The sequence below is a fragment of the Felis catus genome, chromosome E1 (genome assembly GCF_018350175.1).
Source record: "Felis catus isolate Fca126 chromosome E1, F.catus_Fca126_mat1.0, whole genome shotgun sequence".
NCBI lineage: Eukaryota > Metazoa > Chordata > Mammalia > Carnivora > Felidae > Felis > Felis catus.
In genome coordinates, this window is record NC_058381.1 from 61,348,073 (window position 1) to 61,368,175 (window position 20,103).

The 20,103-nt window shown below is 51.8% G+C and overlaps 1 protein-coding gene across 3 annotated transcripts in view; it reads right to left on the minus strand.

Annotated features, from left to right (window-relative positions):
• RAB40B (RAB40B, member RAS oncogene family) overlaps positions 1-18,206 on the minus strand; it is a 24,214-nt gene extending 6,008 nt beyond the window's left edge. The window contains exons 1-2 of one of the 3 annotated variants that reach the window (XM_045045201.1): positions 17,841-18,123; positions 9-69 (exon numbers count right to left, since the gene is read on the minus strand). In XM_045045201.1, coding sequence (XP_044901136.1) covers positions 9-69; positions 17,841-18,012 — 233 coding nt within the window. In that variant the 5' untranslated portion in view covers positions 18,013-18,123. Of the gene's footprint in view, positions 1-8; positions 70-17,840 lie in introns of all 3 variants that reach the window. The other 2 variants (XM_023244389.2, XM_045045202.1) reach the window with 2 other exon arrangements.
• Positions 18,207-20,103: the final 1,897 nt, after the last annotated feature.

Genomic DNA, 20,103 nt, shown 5'->3' on the forward strand with positions numbered 1-20,103 from the left:
CTACTCACCAGAGTTGCAGCTTCACCCGCCGCCCGTCCAGCAGGATGGTGGTGGTCTTGTAGTCGATGCCTGTGGAAGGAGGTGGGGGCAGCTTGAATGCTGCTGGCCTCAAAGTCCTTCCTCACAGTTCCTCCCCAACAAAAGGGCACCGGCGAAGAGAGATCTCCGGGGGAGGGAAAGGACGTCTCACCAGGGCAGATTCACAGGGCAGGTGGACCGGACCCCGCTTTGGGTCTTGCCGGATTCGTTCGGCCTGTGCCCACCAGCCCCGTTGCTCACCCCACAGGGCCTCCAGCTCTCCCCTCCTCAGCGGGCACCGCTGCCTCACCACCCCCCCTCCCCCCCGGCCACCCCAAGGCCGTCCCACTACACGAGGGGAAGGCGGCTGCAGCCAGCGGGCTCGGACTTGGATTCCAGCCCCCGAACCGTTTGGCAGCAGGGTCGCCTGTGGGGCTCGGGGCTCGCTGGCCCCCTGCTTTGCAGGCGGCTGGTTGCAGCCAGACTCTGCCCCTCATCTCTGGGCCCTCCCTCCCGCCCTGTCTCCTGTCCTGGGACCGTTCCTCCTAGGCTCCACTCCCAGGCAAAACACTGAGATCCCTTCCCCAAATTTTTAAATTAAATTTAATTAATTTACTAAGAATGTAAAGTAAAAAAGTATCGCATGTGAAATGAAATACGAAGCATTATCTCAGCTGTGTAAAGAGAAAACGTGTGTGCGCACGCGCGCGCACAGTGGGGCGACTGTGAGGGCCTGCCCCATGTTGTCCCTGGAAGTTTCTGGGTGGTGGAATCTGGGTCGTTTTTACCTTTTTTTTACCCCAGCCTTTCCCTACTTTCAAGTTTCTTCAATGGGCATGTATTTTTACCCCCTAAAATCAGGAAAAGCAATACATATTTTTTAAAAAGAAAAATATTCCTTCCCATTCTACCAGAAACCAATTTTCTCCTTCGTTGAGAAACCACTCTTGTGTTCACAGAGCAAGTCGCGGGAACGCTTCTGCCAGGCCTGTGGAGGAGAAGACACACTGGGCTGGACTGGAGGAGGGACAGCCCGGGAGAGACAGGGCCCAAGGAAAGCCAGAGAGCAGGTCTCCCTCCCAAAAAACACACGCAACACAGTGTACGATCGCAAGAATCCAAACTGCTTAGTAACCCACCCACCAGGCTTTGCGTTGCTCCATTTGCTTCATTTTCCACTTCCTCAGGAATCTCTCTCACAACACACAAACCTAGAGAAGACCAGCCTTGAAAACATTCCGGGATGTGGCCAGACTTCGGATGTCTTGACAAGGAAAGCTGGATTAAGAGTTATAAATGTAAAGGGGAATGGGCTCTTGGGGGATAGATAGGAGAGAGAGAAGCCCTACAAGACGGCCTTGATGAGGCAGCAGGAGCGGGGGGCTGAGGGCAAAGTACAAGGTGCACACCCCCCCCCCTTTAAGACACTCTCTTGGGATACTTCAAAACAAAAACTGGAAGGGACAAAAAAAAAAAAAAAAAAAGGTTAAAATGATAAGAGTCTCCACCCTTTTATAAGAAAAAGGCAATCTCATCAATAGCCTGAAGTCCAGGAACTCCCTACTGTCTTAATGTTAATACTTTGCTAGAGGGAAAAACCACCTTAGCTAGGTCTCCAGAAATAGCTAGGCCTCCAGCAATGTGAGTCTTTAGCACATGAAAATCCCTTTAAAAAACTTCCTCTTGACTTTACTTCCCCCCAGCCCCATAATATATAAGGAGTCATTCTTCACAGCTCCAGTGCAGCTCTTTCTGACCCTGGGTCCTGTCCCCAGCTTTAATAAAATCAATTACCTTTTTGCACTAAAGGCAAAAATTCTTTCTTGGCCAGCAACTCTGAACCCCACCACCACCCCAAAACTGCATCAGGCCTCACCCTGAGAACGTCCTGGGATGGGTGTGAAATCTTAGCAGCTCTCCACCAAAAAACCCCAGCGCCCAAAGCTCAGAGAGCAAGGTCCTCAGACGCAGTGCTAGAGAAGGTGTCAGGGGCAAGCAGCTTAGCTGTGCTCCCTGACAGACCTACAGACCTACCTTACACTTGGCTACCCCTCCCCCGCCAAAAAGCCCCAAGAGAAAGAACATCATATTCATAAACCCTCCTGTCTTTACAGCAGGATGAGGGCAATACGGTATGCATGGCATGGCAGAAGCGGACGACAGATTGCTTCGCATTCTGTGGACACATTGCCCAGGGTTTTAAGGCAGAGTGTAGATATTCCTGAAACTGCACAGGTCAGTAGCTTCAGGCTCTGTGAAATTACTCTTCGGAGTGACCCACCAAGGGCCTTTTCACAGCCCTTTAATTTTTTTTTTTTTTTAACGTTTATTTATTATTGAGAGACAGAGAGAGACCATGAGCAGGGGAGGGGCAGGGAGAGAGGGAGACACAGAATCCAAAGCAGGCTCCAGGCTCCAAGCTGTCAGCACAGAGCCCGAGAAGGGGCTCGAACCCACAAACCGAGAGATCATGACCTGAGCTGACGAAGGATGCTTAACTGACTGAGCCACCCAGGCGTCCCTCTTCACAACCCTTTAAAATCCCACTATCTCCCGAAGGCAACTTTAAATGCCTATACCCTTCCTTTTGCAGCACTCAGCATTGGGCGTGTGTGGCGTGAGACACACACACGCACAATAAATACATTATATATATATATACATATACACACACACATAGATATATACAGATATATATATACACAAATACATATACATATATACAAATAATAGAATATATACACACATATGTTAAATGTAATATATACATATATAACAAATAGAATGGACAATCACATAATAAATAAGAATATATACATATATAATTAAATGTGTATAAACACAAACATATATACAGAGAGCAACTTCAAAGTTAATTTTGGAAATATTTAATTTTTCCCCCGGAATGTACCATTTACCATTTACATGAAGCAACAAATAAGTACTTTTCAGTTTAGAGAGAACCTTGGCTTTGGATGTCTGTTTCCAGACACTAAGAGAGCGCTCTCACCATTCACAGCCTGGAAAGGTAATTTCATTGTTAACCTTTAGGAGGTTAACCCACCGCTTGAGTTGGGTTGGCTCCTTTGATATACAAAGTGTCCTTATGTACTTATTTTTTTTGATACACAATTAAAAGAAAAAAGATTTCATAAATTTAAAAGAATTCATTCCTGATGGTCTTTTTAAGCACCCCAAATAAAACTATATTTGGTTTTTGTTTTCATCATAGATGTACGTAGTTTCAAGTGTCAGAGACTTAGTATGGAAAATGACAGGCCCTGATTCACACCCCACCACAGTGTTCTATTACCCATCTTTTTAATTTCTTTTGCTGTGTATTTCCAAGTTTGTAAACACACGTGTATTCCCACTTCCTGTCTTTTCACATTTAGGCATTAATAAACTTCCCACTGTGGAAGGTGAAAATGTAGTCCTCTCACTGACACACTCCACATGCCTCTCTCTCTCTTTCTCTCTCTCACACACACAGTATAGTTATCTGCCATTTAACTAGATCAATATCTAATTTTACATCAATGTGACCAAGTAAACACTATCCACAGCTGGATCATGTGGTATACTGTGTTTGTTCTTCATGTATAACTTTTTGTTTTTACTGGAGTTAAAAATTGCTTTTTTGTTTAGTTTTCTCTGCATTTATCACTAACACATCCCTAAAATCTCCTCCAGTTATCTAGATCTCCTCTCAGTACTTCCAAACTTTCAGGTGTTTCACCTTCTTGGGGCTATCTTTCCAGAGCTTCTGTTCAGCTCCCATGCGAACTGGGAGCATGGCTGTCTTCCTGGGCCCTCCTTTCTCCTACTGCGAAATCACATCTCCCCGTCTGTTGGTTTACTTCTCCCTTTTTCTTCCTGAGAAGGGTTGTGGAAGATAGTTTTCGAGACTTTGCATGTCTGTAGTCTGCATTCACTCTTCCTTGAGATTGGATGGGCACACAATTGAGGTAGGAAATAATTTTTATTCAGAAGTGTGCAGGTCTACTTTCTAGAGTTCCTGTCGAGAAGTCTGATGTCAAACTGATTGTTTACCCTTTGAAATGTATTTTGGTCTTTCTGCTTGTAAGGCCTTGCCCCAGCACTCTGCAATTTCATGCATTGTTATGGGGCATCTTCATTGTTATGCTGACCACTTGACATGCTCTTTCAATCTGGAGATGCAATCTTTAGATTCTGGAAAATGTTCTTGAATTATTCACTTGTTTGCTCCTGCTGGCATATTTTACTAAGACATTGGGCCTCCTGAACCTACTCCCTGATTTTCTTATTGTGTTTTATTTTGCATCTCTCTCTTTTTCTCAACATTCTGGAAAATGGTCTCAATGTTATCTTTTATTCTTTCTTTGAAATTTTTATTTCTGTCATCACATTAAAAAATTATCTTTTAACATTTAAGATTTATTTATTTTTGAGAGACAGAGAGAGACAGAGCATGAGCAGGGGTGGAGCAGAGAGAGAGAGAGAGAGACAGAGTCTGAAGCAGGCTCCAGGCTCTGAGCTGTCAGCACAGAGCGTGATGTGGAGTTCAAACTCACAGAACCATGAGATCATGACATGAGCTGAAGTCAGACGCTTAACTGACTGAGCTACCAGGCACCCCTGCCATCATATTTTAAATTTCCAGGATCTTTATTGTTTTTGGATTGCTCCCTTTTGAGTTTCTGCTTTTGGCCATGGCTGCACGGCTCCTCCTGGGACAGTACTCCTGCAGACAACTCTCAGGGATGGACAAAATATAAAAACCAGTGACCCCAACACATTGGAGAGTGACTCCAAGGGAGTCTTCACAAGGGTGGAACTCTTCACCACTTTCTCCACTTTGGCGTCAGACCTGGCAGTGATCACATTCCCACGGTTCGGGGCTGCCCGTGGCCACCTTCCTCACCAGGTAGGGGAGGAGCTGGGAAGTAAGCTGGAAGTAAGCTACAGACAGAAGCGCAGATGGGGAGAAAGCAGTAGAGAATCCTGACAGGCTCAGGCATCAGGACCAGCCAGTCCTCAAAGGAGGCCTGTCCTTCAACTTGTCAGTCATGTGAGCCTGTAAACGCTCTGCTTGAGCTGCTTGGAGCTGACTTTTTTATTTCCATCAAAAATGTCCAGTCGGGGGGGGGGGGGGGGGGAACCTGAGTGGCTCAGGTGGTTAAGCATAGGACTCTTGGTTTCGGCTCAGGTCATGATCTCACAGTTTGTGGGTTCAAGTCCCACATCACAGCACAGCCTGTTTGGGGTTCTCTCTCTCCCCCTCTCTTCCCTTCCCCTGCTTCCTCTCTCTCTCAAAGTAAATAAATAAACATTTTTTTAAAATTTGTTTTTTCAACGTTTATTTATTTTTGGGACAGAGGGAGACAGGGCATGAAGGGGGAGGGGCAGAGAGAGAGGGAGACAGAATCGGAAACAGGCTCCAGGCTCCGAGCCATCAGCCCAGAGCCTGACGCGGGGCTCGAACTCCCGGACCACGAGATCGTGACCTGGCTGAAGTCGGACACTTAACTGACTGCGCCACCCAGGCGCCCCAAACATTTTTTTTTTTTAAATGTCCAGTCTGATAGAAAACATACAAAGCTCAGTGACTGGAGAGAGGAACAGAGAATGTCTGACCTACAAATCCTAGAAAAACCTGCAAAAGATACATTTTAACATCTTCCCAAAAGAGAAGTACAATGACCTGTGTCTCAGAATTTCACTAGCAGTAAATAGCACTTACGAGGGACTCTGGCTCAACAATAATGATTTAATCGTTAGCTGCCAGGCCCAAAATTGCACTCAATGACTGTAGGTGGCGGTTCCCATTAGAACAGCCCTGCTGAATAAGCTGACCCCTGACCCTTGGGACCACGCGGCCCAGTGGTCTCCACCAGCACCTGCCCCTTCAGGGCTTGGGCTCCCAAACGTCTCTGGGTCCATGTGCTCAGCTGTGTGCCCACTCACTCTGCCCCTGTAGTGGGGACTTGGGGACAGCGTGGAGCCAGCTGGGGTGGGGCGAGAGATAAAGCTTGAAAAAGTGCTGCTTCCCCATGTGATATGTGCCTTGGTTTCTCCAGGTGGGGAAGGTGAGAGTGGAGATGGGCCAAACCCACTGGGGCCCCACAGGGAGGAGGTCTGTGTGGCCTGGGATCAAATCCCAGTCCTGACAACCAGTGATTTCCTCATGCTCCCCTGCCTCAGTTTCCCCTACCACTTGGCAGAACACACTTGCCCCAGCTACTTACAGCCTAACCCTAACCTTAACCCTAACCCTAACCCAGACTGTGTACCTACTGCCTGTAGGTACCTCGCCTTGGCAAAAGCTTTTTCCCCTGGACCCCTGGGCCCCCAAAGATACACCCCTAACACCGCTGTGCTGCCACAGACGCGTCCCCAAATCACCTCTCTTCACGGCCTAACTCTCCTCTCCTCAACTTACTCACTGAACCGTTCTCTCACTCCTGCAATGTTTTTTTTTTTTTTTTATCTCCTATTTACGTGTTTGCTCTTTTTATCATGTTTCCTCTTCCCTTACTCTGTGGCATGCTACCTTCAATGTCGGTCCATGAGAACCCAGTATTCTGACATGAGTGGGGTCAAGCTGAGGACCAACAGGTATAATTCGTGTTTGCTGCACTTAACTAATTCTTCGAAAACTCTGTCCATCAAAATGAGATAAAAACACACAAAAACTTCTAGAACAAAGCCTGTTGGAATGCTCATTGAGTGAGTCAAATAACAGAGAGAAGAGATATAATTTTAGCCTTCTTAAAAAAAAAAAAAAGGAAGCGTCAAATGCCAAGCCATTCACTCCACTTTTAGCTCCACAGGATGAATAAATAATTTAGCGATCTATTTCAGTTCGCGCACCACCTGCTTCTCTCTCTTCTAGTGAGCATGCAGGCATAGATGTGAGCTGCCACGCAGGAGAATTCTCTGCTGGCGTAAATATCGGTTAAATATCACTTACAAACATATTCATCTCTGAGAGGATGACTTTTGAGAAATGCACCTAGCGTTAAGGGAAAAGATCAGAAAGCAGCCCTGTGACCACCAGAGGCTGGGAGGAGGGGCTTCCTTTTGAGGGGCGAGGAAGATGTTCTGAAACTGGAAAGTGCTGGCAGTTGTATAAAATGCCACTTCATAGTTCACTTTAAAACGGTTTTAGGGGTGCCTGGGTGGCTTAGTTGGTTAAGTGTCCGACTCTTGGTTTCGTATGGGATCATGATCTCGTGGTCTGTGAGTTTGAGCCTCACATCAGGTTTGCTGCTGTCAGTGTGGAGCCCGCTTGGGATCTTCTGTCCCCCTCTCTCTGCCCCGCCCGTTTGTGTGTGCGCTCTCTCTCTCTCTCTCTCTCTCTCTCTCTCTCTCTCTCTCTCTCAAATAAACATTTAAAAATAAAATAATAAAATAAAATAACATAAAATGGTTTGTTTTACATTATGTGAACTTCACTTCAAAGAAAACGTATGCACATACGTCCTTCTCAGAGTTGGCTTGCATGGCTCTTTGGATCAGAAGGGCCCTCCGCTGGAAGATGCTGGGGTGCCTCACAGAACCAAGTGGTGGGAAGGGCTCAGGGCGGCGACAAGTTTGACCCACAGCCAAGGCCAGTGCCAGCCCCTCAGTGGGCCCCTTGCATTTCTAAACAGTTCTAAAAGCAAGTCACATTCGAGACAGGGACTTGATGTGTGATCATCACGTTTACACAGAGGTCAGTGACTAAAATTAACATCAGTGATCTCTCTGCAGAACTCCTTTTTGAAAAGTATGTTCCTAGGGTGCCCGGGTGGCTCAGCTGGTTAAGCATCCGACTCTTGGTTTCAGCTCAGGTCATGATCTCACGGTTCATGGGATCGAGCCCTGTGTATTTTTTTAAATATATGTAAATACATATATATATATATAGAGAGAGAGAGAGAGAGAGAGAGAGAGAGAGAGAGATAGTGAGTGGGGGAGGGTCAGAGAGAAAGAGAGGCAGGGCATGAGCAGGGGAGGGTCAGAGAGAGGGAGACACAGAATCCAAAGCAGGCTCCAGGTTCTGAGCTGTCAGCACACAGAGCGCGACGTGGGGCTCGAACCCACGAGCCGTGAGATCATGACCTGAGCTAAAGTTGGACGCTCAACCGACTGAGCCCCCCAGGCAACCCTAAAGTGCTCAGTTCTTGATGATATTGGCACCCTTCCTGAAAAGCCCACTTTAGCCAGGGGCTGCCCACCTGGCCCCTGGGGCACTGTGGGCTCCAGGCCCCCTGATAACTCCTGGCTGGGACACTCTGCTCACTTAGATGGTCAGTTCATCCAGCCAGCGGTGCTGTATTCTAGCAAGTTCCTATGTCAACTGAACCCACCCACTGAGGCTGCGTGTGTCTTCAGAAGGAGCTCCGAGCCTTCTGGTTCAGCCTCCTACTTCTGGAGTTGCAGGAGCTGAGACGGTGTGATGTCTTGGGAGAAGGATATGCCCTCATCACTGGTCATGGCCATAACCAGCTAAGTGACCATCCCAAAGCCAGAAAGTAAACCCAGGCACCTGTCTGCGCCCCAGAAGACAGTTTGGGATGAACCACCCTGAACAAGGAGTCATCTCCACTCACCTGAAAGATGCCAGGGGCCTCATAAATAACCGTGGTCCCAGGCACTAAGTGTCAGAGAGGCGAGAGGCTGGACCCTGCTGGCAGCACATGGATCACCTGTATGTCACTATGGACAGAGGGAGAGTAAGTGGGGGCCAGCCGGGGATGTGCTAGGCACATGCGGGCCCCTGTGCTGAGCCGCTGTCACCACAGCACAGCTGGGAAGCACCCACACTGGCTCCCTGAGAAGCCCACAGAAGTGGCAGGTACCCAGGAAGACAGTGGCAGCGGGGGCCTCATCTCTGGGAAGGGGGCTGGGGGCAGGAGGGCTGCCGGAGACAGAGTGCCCAGAGCTGCCTCCTAGGGTCATGCATGGCCAGGTCCTCACAGCCCGTGGGCGTGGTGGGGCCCTGAGGTGGGTCACCAAGCTGGACACCTTTGTGACCACAGTTTCCTGTCTGAGAGAAGAGGGCAGGCCCTCTTCAGCTGGACCAGCCCTGATACTGCTCCTGTTCAGACAGGAGGCCCGGTGTGGGCTCAGCTCAGCCTCGGCCAATGTCACCACCAGCTGGGCCCTGAGCTCCAGGCCCAGGTGGTTTTTCTGAGTCCGTGGCTGCCTCCAGACACCACAGCAGGGCCTGGTCTCTCCCAGGCTTCCCCACCCAGCGGCACACCCTTTGGGCCAAGTGTGATAACCCCAAGACAGAGTGGGAGGGAAGGATAGAGTCCCCGTGTCACCTGCAGCAGGACCAGGGGCCAGCTCCTGGCAGGCCCCCACCCTCCCCTGACTGTCACCTGTCAGGAGAGAGCAGAGCCAGAGGGTGCTTGGCCACACAGGAGACAGAGGTCAATTGCAAAGTCCATTCCCTCCCTCATTTAAACTGCACACAGAGATTCCAGGAAGGACTTTCTCCTGCAACCTTCCTGCGGAGTGGGGCCCTGCCCACAACTCAACTTCAGAGTCATGAGCAGATACATGTCCATTGTTGTAAGCCCCCCACCTGTGGTGGTTTGATACAGCAGCCCCAGGACATGGACACACTGTCCAACTGAGCTCCCACACTGTGCCCCCACTGCCCACCCTGCCCAGCGCTCATGGAGAGGGCGCTCAGGGCCAAGGACAGGCTCCTGGCCTTGCAGGATGGACCCCAGGTCTCATGCCTCTGGCCTTCCCTCTCTGGACATCAAGCCGCCGTGACACTATTTAAACCCACAAGGCAGTGGTCTGCCTTCTGGGATGCGCACATCACTCTAAACTGAAATAGGTTTTACTTCCAAATGGGTTTTCTCAGTCTAAGAGAGAAGCTAATGTTCTACACATCTATCAATTTATTTTTCCCATTAAGATACTTTCCAGCCTTCTGATTAGGGTCCGCTAGAATTTAATGCATGTATTTACTACTCTGCCTCCATAAATTTCTTTTTCAACCAAACAAAATGCCATCTGTGTCACAAGTGACAATATGGTTCAAATACATGAGCAAACTCAGCTGAGTCCACTTGGGGTGGGCAATTCATTAATTATTGGCTACAGGGCGCCCGATGGCTCAGCCGGTTGAGCATTCAACTCTTGATTTCAGCTCAGGTCATGATCTCATGGTGGTTGTTTTTTGTTTTTAATTTTTTTTAATGTTTATTTTTGAGAGAGAGAGAGAGACAGAGCGTGAACAGGAGTGGAGCAGAGAGACAGGCAGACACAGAATCAGAAGCAGGCTCCAGGCTCCAAGCACAGAGCCCAACGTGGGGCTCGAAGTCACAAACCGCAAGATCGTGACCTGGGCTGAAGTCAGATGTTCATCGACTGAGCCACCCAGCCACCCCTATCATGGTTTGTGAGATTGAGCCCCGGGTCGGGCCCTCACGGAGCTTGCTTGGGCTTCTCTCTCTCCTTCTCTCTCTGACCCACCCTGTGTGCACGCACACACTCCCTCTCAGAATAAATACACATTTAAAATAAAGTGAAATAAACCCGTAACTCTGTGTGCGCCTAATCTCAGTCGGTTGGCCAGAGAGAGACAAGCTGGGAGAAGCTGTTGCAAACCAGAAGAAATGCACTAAACCGCAGGCACTGTGCGCACTGGCGGGAGGGGGCTGCAGGCAGAGGAAGAAGGTGACTCTAGAACAGCATCTGCAGAGGGTAAAATCCTCAGTTCAGAGGAGGGGGCGGGTGGCATCACTGGAACCAAGGTGCCTTGTTTACAGACAAAGAGGCAGTGACCCGCTCACAGAACCCCAAAGTCCGGCATCTCTGGCAGCAGGCCACGCGAGGTGGGGGGAGCTGACCCACGCACGGGCGGCCTCTGGGGCCGAAATGGTGCAGGCGTGGGGCCAGCTTCAGGAGGTGCGGGAGCTGCCCCACAACCTGGAGCCCAGGCAGAGGGCGGTCCAGGTCTAGTGGGGAGACTGGTCGAGGCCTCCAAGGAAGAAAGCTGAAGAGAGGTACTTCTTTTTTTTTTTTTTTAAGTTTATTTATTTATTTTGAGAGCGGGAGCAAGAGAGAGAAAGAAAGAGAGTGTGCTTGTGTGTGCGTGAGTTGGGGAGGGGCAGAGAGAGAGAGAGAATCCCAAGCAGACTCTGCACTGTCAGCCAAGAGCCTGATGTGGGGCTCAATCTCATGAACTGTGAGATCATGACCTGAGCCTAAATTGAGAGTCTGACACTTGACCGACTGAACCGCCCTGAGAGGCACTTGTGAAGAAGGCAAACCCCGATGACATCATCGGGAGCCGCTATCTTCTGTGGTGACTGCCTTTTGCGTGGTTTTGTTTGTGGGTCTGATAAAGTCTACATCTGTGATGTTTTAAGCCCAACCCCTTGGACATTGCAGCTCTTTTCAGTTTTTGCTTATACATAATCCCTTCCTTGTAGCCAATTAAGCTGAAGCAGCCTGGGAAGAAAGCCCCAAACGTTTGAAAAAAAATCTCTTAATGGGAAGTGAGCCGATAGCCTGCAAATTCAAGCGATAGGTTCCATTGCTTCCGATATACCTTGCCCCTTCTCTTCACCCCAGAAGGCCCAAGCGAGGAGTGAGCAGGTGCAGCCAGCAGGACCAAGGCAGAGCCACGTGGCCGTCAGCTGGGAGCGCCCAGTGCTAGTGGCAGAGGACACAGCAGGGGGTGGGTGGCTGGGGGTCTCTGTCCAGAAGCTGACCGTCTGCACAGGAGGAACCTGGGCCAGCCGGTGGGATCCGAGCCCCTCCTTGTCCATCACCCAAAGTCAGGGTTACCTGGGTTGGGGTTCAAGGCTAGACTAAAGGGGCAGTCCCCACTGTAGGAAGGAGGCGCCACAGGACATGGGGACGTGGGGCTGAATGATTGGCTTTGAAGAAGAGAAAATCTGATACAAATGCAGTTTTATTCTTCTCAAATACATGGAAGCACGGACGACATAATTTTTAAAACAGCAGTGTTGAAGAAACTTACCGTGTGCTCGTGGCGGCACCCCAGGAAGTAAGGAGGTGGGAGAGCATCTCCTTCTCAAGGAAATAACTTGGGATACAATACAATTCGAGTCTCGGTTCAAACGTGCAAGAGACGGCTTTATAAATCGGGTTTCAAATCCTGCAGTGGTTGCCACGGGAAACCGGCAAAGTAGCTCTGACCTCGGCAGATCCACCGGGGTCTGCAGCACTGCAGAAGGCAGCAGGGGTGTGCGACCACCTCCTGGTGCAACACTTGTCCAAGGCGAACAGAAAGGAGAAGAACCCCACAACAGGATCACTCAGCAAAAACGTTCTGATGGTCTTCCCAGGGAAGAAAAGCCACTTCTCTGAGCCTTTTCTGAACCAGAGGGGCCACAGAGGGGCCCAGAGCCAGCCACCCCGTCTACATTCCTGCTCTCACCCATGCTGTGTGACCTTGAGGGAGTACTCACCCTCTCTGGGCCTAATTTATCTCATGAGATGATTCTTCTACACTCTCAATAAGGGGGTTTGTTATTACAGCTGCTAGCAAAAACGAAGCAGAAAAAGAAAGGTGGGATTTTCCTGTGGGCAAAAGGAAGCTGGTGAAACAGCCAGGAGAAAGCAGTGAGAGAAAATAAGTCTCTTTGGGGAAAAAGCTGGGAGGCAAGAGATTGTAGAATTTCGTGTCACTTTAATCTACCTCCCTCTCCCAACTAGAAACGCAGCAATCAGAGAAGGAAAGGTAACAGGCTGGTGCTGGAAACATCACCAGCTGGGGCCAAGGGGAGAGACTGTCAGCAGGGAACAGGGGAAGAAGGGCCCAGCGGTGGCCTTGACTTCACTCCCCCAGCCAGGGCCAGGCTGTCCAGGTCTTTTCTCCCCACTCCTGCCTGGAAGAGGAGGCTGAACGAAGATCCCCCAGAGGCTCCAGGGTCAGTAGGCCCCAAAGTGAGAGGTGGGTCCCTTAGCTCTTCTACGTGTGTATCACACTTCAACAAAACGTTATAAAAGGAGAGAGAGAGAGAGAGAGAGAGAGAGAGAGAGAGACAAAGAACCCAACCTAAAATGAAACCTGACCCAAGGAACAGAAGGACATTCATCCTAGTTACTTCATGCAGAAGAGCAATTTAACGAAAGCATTAAGTTGGAAAAAAAGAGATTTTTTAAATGAAATAAATTATTTAAGGAAGAAATTTAAATGTTTGTTTATTTATTTAAAGTTTATTTGTCTTGGGAGAGAGAGTGCGCAAGCAGGGGAGGGGCAGAGAGAAACAGAGAATCCCAAGCAGGGTCCACGCTGCCAGCACAAAGCCCAACGCAGGGCTCCATCTCATGAACTGTGAGATCATGACCTGGGCCGAAATCAATAGTCAGACACTCAACCCACAGAGCCACCCAGGCACCCCTATTTAAAGAAAAAAAAATTTTTTTTTCAACGTTTTTTTTTTAATTTATTTTTGGGACAGAGACAGAGCATGAATGGGGGAGGGGCAGAGAGAGAGGGAGACACAGAATCGGAAACAGGCTCCAGGCTCTGAGCTGTCAGCCCAGAGCCCGACGCGGGGCTCAAACTCACGGACTGTGAGATCATGACCTGAGCTGAAGTCAGATGCTCAACCGACTGCGCCACCCAGGCACCCCAAAAAAAATTTTTTTTAATTTTAAATTAAAGGGGTGCCTGGGTGGCTCAGTGGGTTGAGCGTCCAACTTCAGCTCAGGTCATGATCTCACGGCTCGTGAGTTCAAGCCCCGCATCGGGCTCTGTGCTGACAGCTGGGCCTGGAGCCTGCTTTGGATTCTGTGTCTCCCTCTTTCTGTGCCCCTAACTCACTCGCATTCTGTCTCTGTCTCTCCCAAAAATAAATAAACATTAAAAATTTTTTTTTAAATTTTAAGTTAAAATTGTAAAAGAAAGAAAATGCAGATCAAAGCATTATCACTGAAATAATAAAAAAGAAATAGCCAGAAACAATTTTCTAAAGTAAAAATTACCAACAAATAGGAAAGGCTTGAGATGCTCACAGAAATTCAGAAGAGACAGAAAGATGAAAGCAATTAGAAGTGAATGGATGGGGAAGGCAAGAAAACACGACCCAACATCAGGATAATGGGTGCAGAAGGCAGAGTAATCTCACCCACCCCCACAAGGTACCCACACTCTGATGTTCACAGTGTGACTCCATTAGGTTACATGGCAAAGGGGCATTAAGGCTGCCGAAGGAATTAGGTTTGCTGATCAGGTGACTTTAAAATACAGAGATTATCCTGGATTATCAAATGGGCCCCAGCGCCATCATAAGGGCTCTTACAAGCAGAAGAGGGAGACTGAGTCAGGCTGCAGCGGTGCAGCTAGAGAAAGGAGGCAGTGTGGAAGGCGAGAATGGGGCTTGGAGCCAGGGAGTGCAGAAGGTTCTAGAAGCTGGAAAAGGCAAGCCAACAGGCTCACCGCCAGCACCTCCAGAAAGGACGCAGCCCCTGTCGACACACCTTGACTTTAGCACAGGGACACTGGGCCCACCCAGGATTGTCAGGTAAGAAATCTGTGTTTTACCTAAGTTTGCGGCAATTTGCTCAGCAGCCATAGAAAACCAATACAATTGGTGTCTCTGAAGCAGAAACACCCATCAATGTAACAGAAGATGTTTTAGGAACATAAAGTAAATTTCCCCAAAATTAAAAAAAAAAAAAAAAAGCCTGCAAATTCAAAGAGTACACAGTGTATCAGAAGTTCAACACCAAGCATTCAACTTTGAGACACTCCAACTAAGAAGAAAAGGCTAATCTACCCGCACCCCACCCCCACCCCAGGGGGAAGGGAGGCAGGGGAGCCAGCTGACCTCAGGCTCCAGCACCCACATCCAACCCCAGGGCCATCCAACCCCAGGGCCATCCAACCCCAGGGCCATCCAACCCCAGGGCCCTGGAACAATGGCTACAAAGTGTGGCAGGAAAGAGAATACCACCTGAGAATCTATTGTAACCTGTCGGAGATACTGTTCACAGATAAAGACAACAGACATCCTCAACCATGAAAGCTCTCAGGAAATACCAGCCCTTCCTAAAAAATGAAATGTGGCTAATTAGAGGGACAGCAAAATAAAGAACTCACACACACAGTGGTGGTGAAGACTCATGGTCAGCACCCAAGACACTTGAACATCTAACTAGTACCAAGCAGCTATGGACACCGCAGCCCAGGTTCAGAAACCCGGGCAAAGTAAGAGCCACACAGACGGCAGGCACAGGTTGGGGGTGGGGCGGGGATGGAGAGACTTGCTGAAAAGCGCTCTCTTCCAACGCCCAGAAGGGATGCAGAATGACCCACGGACACACAGTGTTAACAATAATAACGTAATTGATGCCAACTTCTTGCAATTTTGTGGAAAGTGTCTTTTTCACCTAAATCCTCCCCTCTGTGTTGAGGAAAAACCTTTATTTTTTTATTAAAAGAATTTTTTCAATGTTTATTTTTTTATTTTTGAGAGAGAGAAAGAGAGAGAGAGAGAAAGAGAGAGAGAGAGAGAAAGAGAGAGAGAGAGAAAGAGAGAGAGAGAGAGAGAGAGAGCGAGCAGGGCAGGGGCAGAGAGAGAGGGAGACACAGAATCCAAAGCAGGCTCCAGGCTCTGAGCTGTCAGCACAGAGCCCCATGCGGGGCTGGAACCCACAAACTGTGAGATCATGACCTGAGCCGAAGTCGGACCCTTAACCAACTGAGCCACCCAGGTGCCCCTGAGGAAAAACCTTTAGAAGAAAGTGTTAACCAGTTGCTTCTACAAGTCCTTGGCTGGGCTTGTGACACAAAGTGGTGCGGCAGAGCAGCCCCAAGGCGCTGTTCAAACCAACCAGAAGGGAGCTCTGCCCACATTCCTGCTAAGTGCCCCACATCACTCACCCACTATAGAACTCAAAACCACAGCTGCCCCCCCACCCCCAGGCACACAGATTTGTAAGAACCGTGCATCTCTTCTGTGCTCATCCATCCATGGAGCCCCAGGCCCTGCGGACCCCCGCCCTTTGCCAGCTTAAGCCCCAGAGCTGGGCTGTCCAGCAGGGCTCTACCACATCTGTCACTAGCCAAGCGTCGTGCTGAGCATGTGAAATGTGGCTAATAGGAACCTTTAATTGTATTTCATTTTAACTACCCTAAATTTAAAAAGTCACACGTGGCTGATGGCATCGCCTTGGAGAACACAGTTCTGGAATCAGTGGCCAAATGTGCATTTTCACAAGGCCCTGAGGTGAAGAGTCCGTGGTTCTCCAAAACCACCCCAAGCTCTCCCCCACCCCTCCAACCTCCTAGGCCTGCCCCAGGCCACCCAGCAGCTGCTCTGTTCCTTGCTCTGGAACCACAGACTCCCTCCCTCAGCCAACCCTGCAGGCCACTTTTTCTCTTTACATCCCTCACCCCCACCTTGTGCCCTACCACAACCTTTGCCCTGGACTCCCTGCCCCTCTTGCCTCAAGTCAAGTTTATCTCTGGATCCAGGACTTCCTCCTGTGCACTGTCTTCTCAATTCTGCCCTGCCTGGTCAGGGCAGGAAGCAAACCTAGGCTGGCTTGAACATCAAGACTCCACTCCCTGGGCTGCCCTCCTCTGTTCCTGGAGAACAGACTGCAAGGCCAGGAGATAGGGGGGGGTAGGACCCTGAGCAACCAGGTATGGCTGCAAGTGTGCCTTCTGTCCCTGGAATGTCCCCCGAAAGTGATGGCAGGAGGTGCCCTTCACAGCCACCCAACCTGCGCCATCAGAGCAGCCTGCTGGGTGAAGACCTTGGCTCTCCTGCCTCCCTGCCCAGGTTTCTGCCCACTTCACCTTCCTCTCCTCTCCCCTGCCCTGCTTTCCCGCCTAATGTCTAGCCGGCCTTGGGGGCTGCGGCCCTCAAACCTCAAACTTTGGGAACCCTCCGCCCACTACGCTCAGCTCTGAGTCCTGCGCTTCCCTGGACCTGGAACCCACTCTCCTTCATTTCACACCAGTGTTTGCCTTCCTCGGCCCCGAGGGTCATTTGGGTTTCCTGCCCTCCTGGGCTTGTTCACCAGGGCGAGGAGCCCCTCAGACTCGCCAAGAGCCCTGGAGAAGCCTCCAGACTAGTTCTCCCGCTTCCTCCCCGCTTCCACCCCACCCACGCGCAGAGCCACCACCTGGGAGCCTCCGCCCGCTGCGCTCTGATCCCGCTCCCAACCCCGCCCGCCTGTTCCATAACCCCCACGCATCCTTTCCAAACGCGTCTCACGCACTGGCGGTCTCCCGGATGGGCCCACTCACAGCAGCCCAGCCGACCTCCTCCCCAAGCCCCACCTGCGAGGTCCGCTCCCTTCCGCCTCGTAGACTTCCCGGGCCGAAAGGACCCCAGCGTCCAGTGCAGCCGCTAGCTCCCGCCGGGAAGCCGACTTTGATGAGGCTATGGAGGACGCGCTGTGTTCCCCACGTGCGGAAACGGGGGTGTAGCCAGGGCAGCCCGAGTAGCGCGCGCCCGACCCAGGCAGAGAGGCGGGTGGGGAGCCCCGCGCTCCCCAATCGCCGGCCCCTCGCGCACTCCACACCCTCGGCCCCGCTCGCGGTCCCTGGCTCTGCGCCCCCAGTTCCTCGGTGCGCTACTCCGGTGCCTGGGCCCGGCTTCCCCCGCCCGCAGCGCGCTCTCCAGACCCGCTCCGCTCGGTCCCCTTGCGCTTCTTGGCCCGCCGCTCGCTCCCAGGCCCCCTGCGCACTCCCCGGGCCCAGCTCCTCCCGGACGGCCCCCCGTTCGCTCCTCGGCCCCCCGTTGGCTCCCCTGGCCCCCGCGCGTTCTCCGGGTCTCGCTCCTCCCGGCCCGCCGCGCGCTCCCCCGCTCTGCTCCCCTCCAACCTGGCCCCTCACTCACCCGCCGGGTGGCCGTACGGGGACTCGGCCGCGCCATCCTGCAGGCTCGCCAGGATCTCGCCTTTGCCCACGTCGCTGTCGCCCACCAGCAAGAACTTGAGCAGGAAGTCGTAGGCGCGGACCGGGCTGCCCAGGGTGCTGCTCATCGTGCCGCCACCGGCGCCGGCGCCCATGCCCGGCCCAAGGGACGGCGCAGAGGCGGCGACCGGGCACCGAGGCGCTGAGCGGGCCCAGCCGTCCGCAGATCACCGCGCGCCCCCGGCCCCCGCAGCTGACAGCGCGCGGCCCCGCCCCGCCACGCCATTGGCGAGACTCAGTTGCTAGGGGTGCTGCGCAAGCTCATTGGCTGGGATGCCCGTCCATCTCTCTTTCGTCTCCGCCTCCAGGCCGACGTCCACCGGCTCCTCCTGGGAGGATGAGGTCGTCGCTGCCAATGCAGGCTGATGGGCGGGGCGGGGGCGGGGCTGAGGACAAGGTTGTTACGGCCACAGCCAATGAGGTCCCGAGGCGGGGTGGGGCGGAGACAGGGGCGGGGAGGCAGTGGGTGGAGCCGGGCCTCGCACTCCCAAGGAGCCGGGAGGGCGGTGCTGGGCCCGGGGCGGGGCAGCAGGGGAGGGCTACCCTGCTGCCGCGGCCTCCACGCCCTGTCACCCACCTGGAGACGTCGCTAGGCCGGGTGGGGGAGCCACAAGGGCGAGTTCCGTTTTCGGACGTGAGGTCGGGAGGCCAGGGCCAGGTCGCCTTGTATCAAAAGTCCCTGTCCTGGTGAGCCCGGGCTCGCCGTGGCCCCACCGCTCCTCCAGAACCTCGTCTTTGTCCCGGAGTGCGTGGGTGCACGTGCCTCTGTGCTTATCGATGTGCATCTATGTGCCTCCGCTTTTGTGCGTGTGTGTGTGCGCGCGCAAGTGTCTATGCACGTGCGTCTGTGTGCGTTTACAGGTGCTGTGTGAGTGTGTCTGTGCAGGTGCTGGGGGAGAGGACAAGGTAGGGACTCTGCAGTCCCCAGACTTCTCTCACCATCCAGGGCCCTGGGGAGAGATTGGCCCGAATTGCTCTCAGGCCCAATCCCAGAACTCCCATGTAGGGATTGGCGCTGGTGGGAATCAATCCATGCCTATCTTGGGATCAATCAACTGTAGTAGGGGGCTCTGGTCCACAACCCACAGGAAAGGTCCTGTATGCTTGGCAACCCTGTATCCATTCATTAGAATGTATCTTAATATGCGTAACCAAGGTCCCCACCTGACGACCCCCAGGGTCCTACCTCGAGGTGTGGTTGGGTCTGGCGGTGCACCCTGTGCTGGGCAGAGGGGGGTCTGCATGCCATCTAATTAAAATGGCCCGCTCGCACGCCCTACATCTCCACATGCTGGGCTAACTATCCCCAGCGCCAGGAAAGGTGCAGTGACTCCCTTGGCGCAACGGACCCCCTTGGTGCATTCACAAGCACCAGGTGAAGCAGCAGGTGCAGATTCACAAACACACACACAAATGCTGAGAAGCCTCTATCTGGGCCAGTTGCAAACAGAAGGGGCCTGTCTTCACCAGCTTGGGCTGCTGTGACAAAATGCCCTAGGTTGGGGGCTTAAACAAGCAGACATTTACTTCTCACCATTCTGCAGGTTAGAAGTCCTGACCAAGGTGCCAGCTGTTTTGGTTCCTGGTGAGACCCTCCTCCTGGCTTGCAGACAGTTGCTTTCCTACTATGTCCTCACACAGTGGGGAGAGAGAGAGAGAGAGAGAGAGAGAGAGAGAGAGAGAGAGAGAGAGAGGAAGAGAGGGAGGGAGGGAGGGAGAGTGCAAGCTTTCTGGTTTCTCTCTTCTAAGGGCACTAATGCCATCACAAGGGCCCCATTCTGATGGTCTTATCTAGCTCTAATTACCTCCCAAAGGTCCCCATGTCCATGTATTATTACATTGGGATTTAGGGCTTCAATATATGGATTTTTGGCAGGGACATGTTCAGTCCACAACTGGGCCCATGGTGGTTAGGGGCCCTGGAACCACCCAGAGCAAGAATGAGTTCTGGAGTGTGGAGTTCTGCCCACTGGAGAGTTGTGCCCACCCATCCCTCAGCTAGCCTTTCCCTGGGTTGTTAGATGGTCTTGGGGTCTAGAGCAGGGTATCTGAACCAGCCTCCAGGGGCTGCTCTGTGGTGGGTTGTTCTGTGCATTGCTGGATGCTGATGACCCCTATCCACTAGATCCCAGTGAACTCCTCTCCCAGTTGTAACCACTAAAAATGTCTCCAGAATCGCACATGGC